The 11,498-nt window shown below is 37.4% G+C and overlaps 1 protein-coding gene across 4 annotated transcripts in view; it reads right to left on the bottom strand.

The window, feature by feature from the left end:
- Positions 1 to 3,946: 3,946 nt before the first annotated feature.
- Positions 3,947 to 11,498, bottom strand: part of ctnnd2a (catenin (cadherin-associated protein), delta 2a) — a 324,872-nt gene continuing 317,320 nt past the window's right edge. For all 4 annotated transcript variants that reach the window (XM_084398526.1, XM_084398527.1, XM_084398528.1 and 1 more), the window contains 3 exons: positions 10,044 to 10,175; positions 9,005 to 9,081; positions 3,947 to 6,994 (listed from right to left, as the gene is read on the bottom strand). In XM_084398526.1, coding sequence (XP_084254652.1) covers positions 6,734 to 6,994; positions 9,005 to 9,081; positions 10,044 to 10,175 — 470 coding nt within the window. In that variant the 3' untranslated portion in view covers positions 3,947 to 6,733. The remainder of the gene's footprint in view (positions 6,995 to 9,004; positions 9,082 to 10,043; positions 10,176 to 11,498) is intronic.

Raw genomic sequence — 11,498 nt, 5'->3', positions numbered from 1 at the left:
ACTAGGCCTACATTATTTAACATGAACTATAACAATGAACAATACATTTGTTACCGTATTTGTTCATCTTTGTTAACGTCAGTTAATAAAAATCCAGCTGTTCATTGTTTGTTCATGTTAGTTCACAGTGCATTAACTAATGTTAACAAATACAACTTTTGATTTTAATAATGTATTAATTAATGTTGAAATGAACATTAATTAAGATTAGAAGTGCAGTTCATTATAAGTTCATGTTAACTAAAGTAGTTCACTAATGTTAACTAATGAAACCTTATTGTAAAGTGTTACCGAAATGGATAATCTATAAATTAATCTCAACATTTACTAATTCATTTTTAAGATCAAAAGTTGTATTTGTAAAAATTAGTTAATGCACTAACATGACATTTTTTATTAACCAATATAGACAAAGATTGATAAATGCTGTAAAAATAGTTGGTTCATGTTAGTTAATGCATTTATTAATGTTAACAAATTAGGCCTTATTGTAGAGTTACCAATATTTCTTCTGCCATTCTCTTTCAAAAGTTCATTTTCTTTCTTTTTCTATCCAGCAAGGATGCAAAAGTGACAGTAAAGACATTTACAGTGATTTTTATTTCAAACAAATGCTGGTCATTTGCACTTTATTCATAAAGTATCCTGAAAAAGAAAATCACAGTTTCCACAAAAATAGCAGCACAACTGTTTGCAACATTGGTAATAATCAGAAATGTTTATTGAGCAGCAAATCAGCATGATTTCTGAAGGATCACGTGACACTGAAGACTGATGATGCTAAAAATTCAGCTTTGCCATATATATGAGACATAGAAAACAGATATTTTAAATTGTAATAATATTTTACAATATTACTGTTTTGCTGTATTTTTAATCAAATAAATCCAGCCTTTTAAGCATAAGAGATTTCTTTCAAAAATGACTTGCTTATAGAGAATCATTTTACCAGATGTCGCTCAGGCAGATTTCAAGTTGTGTGTCAGAAAAAAATCTTTTAAAAAATAGATTTCAACAAGGACACTTACTAGTGTACAAATGTCTCCAATAAGACCCTCAGCGGACAGGCTGATGCTATCACAATGGCTCGAGGGCAAGTTTTACTCCAGCTACTATATCTAGCTGATGCAATATTACAGAGCAGAGCAAAAAACCATGTGGCTTTTCCATGACTTTCACTTCAGAATCAGTTTTACAATTCCCTTACATTTCAATGGCCATCATGACCCTCATTCTTGTGTCACAGATCAAAACACACATCTCATTTCTGTATGTCCTTCCTGCTCTCTTCAGTGCTGGATGCTGGAACTCTGTCCCTGAAAGGAGAGAAGTAATGACAATACTCACACTGACAGGAAATGATTAGATAGAGCCCGTCTCAAAAGGCTAAATTTAAGGTGCCTGTAACTTAATCCCCATAATGCCTCACCAGGCATGAGCCGCCACATCCTCCTTCACTAAGAGAATCCATGTGCTTGTTTATTTTGTCTCCTTCTACAGGTAATAAGAGTTTCCAGGCCCTCTCTTCACGTCTGTGTGCCCATGTGCGAATTATTCGGTAGCCTAAATCGGCGCAAAAGACCCCTGTTGTACATCATGCAAAGCCTGCTGGGGATGTAATGCTCTGAAACTGTGCTCTCCACTGAGCTATGGATTATGGGAAGGATTCAACACCAGCATCTCCTGCTTCTGTTTTCCTGTTTCCTAGGGAACACTCCGTAGTCTCTTTCATCACGGTGATAGCGCATTCGGATGGCTGCGGATCTGACAATACCGCACCCCACTGGAAGTGGTGGAGGAGCGGATCAATAAAAGGAATTGTGGGTAATCCTACTTGGTCAGTCTCCAAATGTTTAAAAGAAATGTGCTGTTATGAATATATAAAACACATTACTTAACACAAAACCACATTAAAGAGGCCATATTATGCCCTTTCACTAAGTTTTGATTTTGTTTTTGGGGTCTACTAGAATAGGCATTCATGCATTTCATTCATTCTGATAAACACACTAACACTTTTTTTAACATGTCTTATATTGTTGCAGCACCTCTCTTCCCAGTCTGTCAGTAACACTTGGTTTAGTTCCTGTCTCGATGAAGCACCTCCTTTTGAAAAGAACAATAGACCTGTGTGTTGTGATTGGTCAACCACTTCACGCCCTCACCATAACTGGTAGTTTCAACATACATCTAACGCAACTCAACCAGGCCTCGCCCCTTTTTTTTGTGTATGCCTTGGGCGTGAATTATTTAAATGAGAAATATTGTGACGTGTAAGTTCCCCAAAGAAACTCAAGCATATAATCGAGGCATTTCAGGGACTGCGTCGGAAATCGCATACTCTCTTGAGTAGTAACTTATTTTGAACAAGTACTTACTTTTCAACTGCTAAAAAGTATGTTCTATATAGGACGAATGTGTGTAGTATAAATGTAATCTGGACATACTACATCAGCCATGCTGTGATTGTCATGTGACCTTCAGGCATCAGTTGCGTTGCTTCACTGTCATTCACAAATCCTCTCCTGTGGCCTCATGGGATAGTAAAGTGTCCATTGTATGTGCACTTCGAAATCTTGCCTGAAGTAGGCCTTGTCCCAAATGGCCCCCTAAACACTTGTGGCCTTCCAACGAGTGGGCACTTTCACGATGTCACATCGCTTTGAGTGATGGGAAGAAGTCTGCTTCTGCGCATATTGATTGCAAAGGGGGCACTCGCGAGCACCCTTCTGAAACCTAAAATGACAAATGGTACATTTGTGCACTTTCACTATCACGTGCACGCAGCAGCCATTGCATCTCCACAAGACTGTAAGTGCATATGAAGTGTGCCATTTGGAATAGGGCCTAAGTAGAATTTTTGCAAATTCAAAATGATTCACTTTGAATCTTAACTTTTTTTTATTAGATTTTAATAAAGGATTTTTAGAAGTAGGCGGAGCCACAGAGCACACCCCTACCTATTACGTAATCACAATGGACCAATGGTAGTTTGCAGGTGTTTACCAGCTGGAGCTAGCCTGGGTTTCCCCATGCTGCCTTGTGGCAGTGCGATTTTATTCAGGCAGCCTGGACACCATGGACCAGATTTTCCCCTCAAAAAGGGAACCAATCACAGAACGGGGAGGGAGCAGCAAGATGATGACGACGTCTATGCGACACACCGAAGTAGTTTGTTTATATCTATGGATCCAACATGGCAGCAGACGCGAAGTTACCTTTCGATGCAGCCTTAGATAGTGTTCTAGTAGTTTAGAACGCAAGTTTATTTCGTCTTCTTCCTCGTCGAATTTCTGTCGCTCTACATACGTCATCTGGTATAATTGAAACGATTGGCTATGAGCTACGTACAGGCGCATTTGATAGACATTCGTAGCGCCCAATAAACGGCTCTGGGCATTCGTCAACCACGCCTCAAATACGAGAAAATGAGCATGTGGTTCCCAGACCACGTCTCAATGAGACGAGGTCTGACGTTAGCCAGGCTAAGCTGGAGCAAACTTTTCCGGAAAGTTTTTTTGGCAAGCTGTTTTGAACTCCAGAAATAAACTCCAAAACAAATTTTATTTTGGTTTGATTTTCTGTTCAAAATTACATCACACTAGTTTGTTCTTCGATATTGCTTGAAGTACATTGTGGCATCATGCTAGAGAAATACACCAAAAAATGTCTCTAGTAATTTGTGCATGTTTGGTTGAACTAATCCTTTAAGTGTGCACATTAAAAATTATGTAATGTTCTTTATTTTTTGTTTAATAGGTGGTTTGCAGTCACGTGATTGTGATGACGCGCGAAATTCAGATGGAGGGCAGGAAGTGAAGAGCGGAATGGACGAGATGGCGGAAAGTCCGTACTGGACTACTTTTGACGCTATTACAAGAGAAATATACAACAAAAAAATCGAAACATATGTTGGACGTGATCCTTACGTTATGAAGAGGAGCGATTTTTCAACTGAATTGAAAGATTTTGCCTGTAACGTTACGAGTTTGTCTTCAGTTACAGGGGTAACTTACAAACTCAAAGAAAAGAAGAAACAATTACTTTGACTTTACAAAGTTCAGAAACTGGTACGTTACACAAACATAGCCACATAAGTTAATTCACCTTTGACAAAGTGATCACTGCACACACAGGCATTTTCCGACGTAGGTTTGAAAGCCATTTTTTTCCGGCGTTTTTCGGTCAATTTCTTGCCTTTTTCCCCCTTATGAACAACAACTTTTGGTACTCGATAAAAACTCCTCGTGGTTTCATCGATTTGAGCAACCATAAACGACGCAAAACATAGGCATTTTGAGTTTGTTATAGTGGTTCTAAATGTAGCAAATCACTTCCTGCCCTCCATCTGCATTTCGCGCCATGGCAACGCAGTGAGGTGACGTCATATGCAAACAAGCTATTTTAGTTAAGATAAATGAAACAAACAAATCACACTAGAATCACACTAGCCGCGTTTCCATTACAGATTTGCGCAAAACTTTTGCGATATTTTCTAAATGTCGATAAAAAACTAAAGCGAAATGACAGCGTTTCCATTAACCGAAGTTATGGCGATGTAAAACGTCATTTTATCCTCTCGTAATAAGTCATTCCAGAAATCATGGCAACAGATGTTGGTAGGTTTACGTATATCGCAGCCACCGCACTATCCATTATTAATTTAATCGAAGACAACGTTGGCGTGTTATCCAAGCATTAATGGCATGGAAAGCCCACGTATGAGGTGTTTTTCCCTTCTATCTGCTTTAAATTGTGGCATTTCTTTGTTGTATTGATACTTTTGTCTTTTATGAGTTTAATAAAGCCTTCTTTAAAGAATGATCGACTTTTACGTACACCAGGTAACCTGTAAAAACTGTTTTCATTGCAGTTTTGGAAAATAATCCTTTTTCGAATTGCCTGAAAAACCACCTCATGTGAGCGTAAAAGCTTTTTTGTGATATATGGGAGTTTTCGCGAAATTGCGTATTTTTCAATTCGCGCAATTTAAAGGGTAATGGAAACGCGGCTGCTGCCTTGTGCTAAAGTGTAGCGAAACTTACCCCATAGCACCCCCTAGCGGTAATACTGGTGTAACTGGTTTGAACGCGAATACATTCGGTGTGAATATCATGGCAAGTCTAGTGGACATAAGAACACAGCTTCAAATCGCAAAGAGTAATTTATTGTCCTGACATCAGAACATAATCCAAATCCAGCGTGATTATTTATGTAGCTTGGTAACAACACAACTGGGACCAGGTCAACATTTCAAGTTTCATTTTCTCTTTTCTCTGCTGGAATCAGAACATGAAGGTAAACAGAATCGTTTTGCTTTTTTTTTTTTTATACTAGTCTTTTCGGGTTTGTTGCTTTCAGTGACACTGACATCTGCACATAAAAATTATATAGATCTATATTTATATTCATATTTATATATTTATCATTCTCTATTAACATCTCAGTGAAGCAGTTCATCATCTCTTGTCAAGTCAAACAGTAGAAGCAACCTGTCAGAAACAAAGCCTCTCATATCAAACACTGATCGACGTACAGCACACACTCAACTAACATTGAAAGACAGGTTTTTTTTGTACATCTTTGGAGGGAATTAAGCTTGCAAAGTTAAGTTTTGCCCTCCTGGTAGTATTCCAGTGTTTTCTAGACGTCGCTTAATTCCAGTAAAACACACTTATGAACAACAAAAAAAATAATGCATGTATAAATCGAAGAAATTATTAACTGAAATACCAAAAAAAAAAAAAAATTCTCCAGTGCTGATTGAAGAGATTTGAAAATTTGGCACAGTCATTTAGCACAGAAAACCGAGATCACGGTCTAAAACAGACAGTTTTCCTGCAAATATGGATGATAAGTAGCCGCATTTATTTTTATTCCACACCGAGTCATCAAGAAAGAAAAAAGTGAAATAAAAAAAGAATCTATGTCAAAAATCTACATCTATTTTTGTAGGCAGTGAGAAAGCACTTCATCGACGAGCAGAGGAGAGTGGAATGATGCTCCGGTCTTCATCTGCTTTTTGTTTTTAGTTGCCACAGACATATTCACATTTTCAGAATGAACGATACTGGCATATACATCCTTGCTCTTCGAATGAAATTTTGGGAAAGGGACATTGAAGGTTAATACATCTCTCCAAGGACTTTTTTTTTTTTTTGTCTTTTTCTTTGTACTGTAAAACAAATACCTAAAGCCACAGGAAGAACCGAGTGGTCTGAGTAATTTACACAATGCACTTGTGTAATGCATCTCTAAATACTTTACATCAAATTAAAAAAGATCAAATAAAAATAGAGGGGAAAAATGTGGAAAAAAAGCTTTTGATCCACCGTGACGTGAAAAGAAAGTTTAGAAAAAGGTGAAAAGCTGTTCCCGTAGCTCGTTTTACAAACTTAATTTTCTTGTGCTTACACACTTCGCCGCCTTCTACTATACTTCTTTTTTCCCTTTACACTTTTCAGATACCTTTCAATACAAACCCACTTTCTTCACCAAAGGTTAAGCTTTCTTTTCTCTTTAAAGTACGTGCTCTTTCTCATCTCACGCGCATTTCTCATCTCTCTCTGTCAAGGCCTTCTTTTCTCTCTCGCTTGCTTTTTTTTCCCCTCACTCATTTTCACTATGGAACCAGCTTAGACGAACAAAACTCTCTGAAAAATGTTTTGTGACACGCATGCACATGCAGTTTCCCGGCCTCTCGACGCGCCCCACCTCTGCGAGGCTCCAAGTCCTAAACCCAAGAGTCGGGGGACGCGGGGTAGTGACTCGTTTCGTAGTTGAGTTCGCTATAGGGCCGGGCGGCGGAGTAGAAGTCCACGTAGTTTCCGGTGGACTTGAGTCCCAGGTGCATATTCAGATCGGTGGCGGGAGGGGGGCGATGGACCTGATCCTCAAAAAATGGCTCCTCAAAGTTCCTAGTGGAGTTTTGATAGATGGGATAGGCCTCGTAGTCCTTGTGCGGGGGCTCCTGTGGTGCGGGAGGCACTGGGACCTGAGAAGAAAGAAGCATTTGTGAGTGAAGTTGTTCAACAGAACCGTCCAGGGGCTCGAGTCTTACATTTCGAAGGAAAAGTCGGCTGCCTTTTCCTCTGCTCCGAGCTGATGTGCTTAGTGTGGCTATATCATATTTTTGATAATGTACCGGTATTTTCATGCCTTGCAAACATCAACATTTTGTTTTCTGTGACATTTGGGTGCAAATTCTACTAGTCAGCTAGGTAAAACTATCTTAGTTTTTGTTAAACTTGCAAGAATGACTTGTGATAGTCTTGGTAGCATCAGTAAAAATGACAAATCAATAATGTTTGGCCATAAATTTATGAATTATTGCTGTCTTAAGAGTTTCCTGTATAATTATATAATTTCCAGCTATTATTGCACATTTTCTTTGTGAAGAAAACATACTATTTAAAAAAAAAAGTTAAAATTAAGAGTTAGTTAAAATTGCAAGAATGACATAGCCTATGCTATTATTGCATGTCTTTGTAAAAAAACATAATATTCTATAAATAAAAATAAAAAAAGTGTGAAAAATGTATAATACAAATTAAATAAATATTTTTTTAATAAATGTATAAAATATGTAATAAATAACACAAATATACATTTACAATTAGAAATTATTAGTGCTGTCAAATCAATTAATTGCGATTAATCACATTTAACCATTATGTGTGTGTGCATATGTATGTATATGTGTGCATGTATGTATATATATGTATGTATGTGTGTGTGTGTGTGTGTGTGTGTGTGTGTGTATATATGTATATGTATATACACACACACGTATATACGTGTATATATAATATATATATATATATATATACATATACTTATATACACACACATACATACAGTACACACACACATTATATTTATATATTTACACATTTTTTGTTAGATGGGATTTATTGATTTGACAGCACTATAAATTATTCAGTTGAACATAATAAAAAGCTCAGTAGGCATAATTTCAAATCTGAACTACTGGCCCAACATAGCAAGCAGAATTATTTTTTTTGCCCTTTTGAATCTTTATACCTGATTGAGTTAAATTAATTAAATCAAAAACTAACATTCTGTCATATACTCATTCTCACGTCATTCCAAACCCATATGACTTTCCTTATTTGCAGTGAAACACAAGGGAAAGTTCACACTGATCTTTTTTTTTTTTTTTTGTCATGTGCAGATGTACAGATGAGTTTTAATATATCATAACATTCTGCATTCTTCATAACATCTCCATTTGTTCTCCATGGAAGTCAGCGAGTCGTGCTAAAGTTAGGAACCACATAAGTTGGTAAATGATCACAAAATGTTCATTTTTGAGTGAACTAACCCTTTAAATTCAAGTTATTCAGTCCTTTCAGAGCTGCTTTGGATAACAGAGAGACTCGAAGCAGAAAATGAGATGTTACTAATTGAAAAAGATGCAGAGCTGAATGCTCTCCAGCTACAGAAAGAAAGATCCATGTGGAAGCCAGGCTTATCGGCACCCAGCCTCCTCGCAGCTGCTCGTCTGGGAAAGCATTACTGTCGACTAGCTCAACATACGCTGCATTTCAGAAGTGTTCCAGGGACATCTGGCAAACTTTATCCTTATGAAATCTGAAAATTTACTATTATGAACCTTGTCGAGTAGAAGTAATAGATCTTCTATATGGCCAAAGTGCCAAATATACTTCATCACTTGGAAGCATATAGTTGCTATTCATTAGCATAGCATGCCGGCTCACAAAGTCAAATAAACAACATCTGACAGGTCTATGCATGAATGAATACATCTTCATGCTTTTGTTTGCCAACACAGTTCTGGATTGGTAGATAGACAGCTGCCTTGTGTTGAAAACATGCGCTAACGACTTATTCTCACATAACTGCATAACAGTTGTAGTAAATATAAATGGTGTCTGAATTTAGGAAGGATTTCCACAGTCAGAGACACATTTCACATTTGACCCTGGTTAGTTGAGTCGTCTCAGGCTGATTCATGGCTCACCTGGTTGTGTTTGATCTCGTCATTTGAAGTCTCGTATGAGTTCCGGAACAATGTGGATGTTCCACAGGAGGTTTGAACTGCGGGATGAAAGAGAGAGTCTGAATGTGCAGAGAATGTTTTAGTGTTTTTTTTATTTATTAAATAAATCAAGCATTAAACAACTATGAAAAATTCTGGAAATTGTACTCGTTAACTGTGAAACAAATCCGACCTTTTATAAGATGCGCTGGCAGGGATGTAGCTAAGAAAATCTGGGATTTTTATTTAAAGTGAGGGATATGATAGATTTGATATGTTTTTTTATATGTTTTTATATATTTTATCTATCTATCTATCTATCTATCTATCTATCTATCTATCTATCTATCTATCTATCTATCTATCTATCTATCTATCTATCTATCTATCTATCTATCTCATATTTGTTTGACATATTTTGACACAAAATACACTCAATTAATAATGGATCTTACATCAGTCCTACTAGAACTATTGTATCCACCTTAATATTTAACGTATATATTCAAATTATAAATGCAATTATTAATATAAATGTAAATTAATACAATATTCATATTATAAATACATAAAATAACAAATATTAATATATTAACATTACTATACATCAATATCGATATCATTTGCACCAATATAACAATACACAGACATAAATGGCAATATTTACCTCATTTTATATATATATATAGGCCTATATAAATATATAAATTTGACTCAAAACAAACGACTAGCATAGATTTTGTTGATATTAAGAGTTTTAAATCGATTCATTAATGGATACAAAACCACTGTGATGTTTACTGTTGCTTAATTTTGAATTATTATATACTATTCTCTGGTGTAAAACTTGACATTCTGCAGCAGCAGTTGAAAAATTTGTCAGGATAGATGCATTCATTTCACATAAAAAGCTCAGAAAACAAAGTGGAACCTACAGTTCTGTAAGTGTCTATATAGTTTACTTGCTGTTAAGTGCTTCAAACTCTGTGTCTCTTCCTCCTCCTCTTAAAGTTAGACCCACCTGCCATTGTGTCTTTTCTGGAGGTGTGCTCTCCTTTGTTTCCATGGTAACCGGCGTTGGTTCCAGTGGAGTCGTAGTCGCTCTTCCTGTCCTTGAGGCTGATCATCTCTCTGGGTGAGGCGGGGGCGCTGGCTGCAATCCAAATAATCACACAAACCATTCTTACTGAGCATCTGGAGACACACTGGCCTGATTTCACACTTTGTAGCTTTCTCTCTCTTTTAGCTGTTGTTGTTCTGTTTGCCTATTCTCATTTTGGTGTAACCAACTTGAACTTTTCAGTTCTCTGCTCCCCCAGCTCCCACCCTCTGTGTCTGTTTATTTTGTCCAAATTATTTTGTCTCTCTCTGTTTCTTACTGACTTTGTTCATCGTTTCCTGCCTGTACGAGTCTGGACATGCAGAGATGTGCATCATTATTCATCATTAGTGCTGTTTAGCATGACAGCATGAAGGACGTTTCCAACAGGTCTTTAACAGCCAGCTCCAATCTACCCCGCTTTCCCAGGCCACGAGAAATCACACAAAACCCACTATATTTGTCCTTGAAATGCCATTCTCTGAATTTTTTTTGGGAAAAAAAGTCAAGGCACAACAGAAAATTGTGAAGGTACAATTTTGAGTGGTTATAAGAATGTTGCTATATGGTTGGGTAGCCCCGCTCCTCATTACTGTATATTAAACATCAAATTCATTCTGATTGGCTGTGATTGTGTCGCATCCCATTGTGTGGACAGACAAATTGCTCATCTCTGGAAACGCCGCAGACTTTGGAAGTGCATGTGCACAAGTTAATTAAAACACATCTCCTCCATTTCTTCAGACAGAATTATTATAAAGGCAGCATTCTTGTTTATTTTAGTTTATAAGGTCCAATTCTCACTATTAACTATGACTTTTGCCTCAATAAACTCCAAAGTACTGCTTATTAAAAGTTAGTAAGGTAGTTAACTTTAGGTATTAGGTAGGATTCAGGGATGTAGAATATGGTCATGCAGATTAAGGCATTAATGTGTGCTTTACAAGTACTAATAAACAGCCAATATCCTAGTAATATGCATGCTAATAAGCAACTAGTTAATAGAACCCTAAACTAAAGTGTTACCTCTGGTTTGTATCACTTGAAGTATATTCAGAACATCTGTATGAAGGTCACAGAGATCGGGAATGAGTCTTCCCTCTGTGCCTAAAAATCCCTTCCAGCCTCAATGCTCTAACCGGATCAGCGCCACTCCCCCTCTGGCCCTCCTACAGCCTGGTCTGATAGAGCCTGGATCCCTGGATCCTGGGCAGCGGCGCTATCTCCAAAGCACACAGCTACCCGAGGGCTCACGGGCACGGAAGACCTCTTTGGCCAGCACAGAGGTATTTAGACACACCCACGTACACACACACAATGATCAGCCCTGACCACAACACATAAACCGGCTCATATACACACACTCTTTTACAAACA

Source organism: Rutilus rutilus (assembly GCF_951802725.1).
Source record: "Rutilus rutilus genome assembly, chromosome: 24".
Classification (NCBI taxonomy): domain Eukaryota; kingdom Metazoa; phylum Chordata; class Actinopteri; order Cypriniformes; family Leuciscidae; genus Rutilus; species Rutilus rutilus.
Note: the sequence above shows the minus strand (reverse complement) of the source record. Positions and strands in the feature narration are given on the sequence as shown.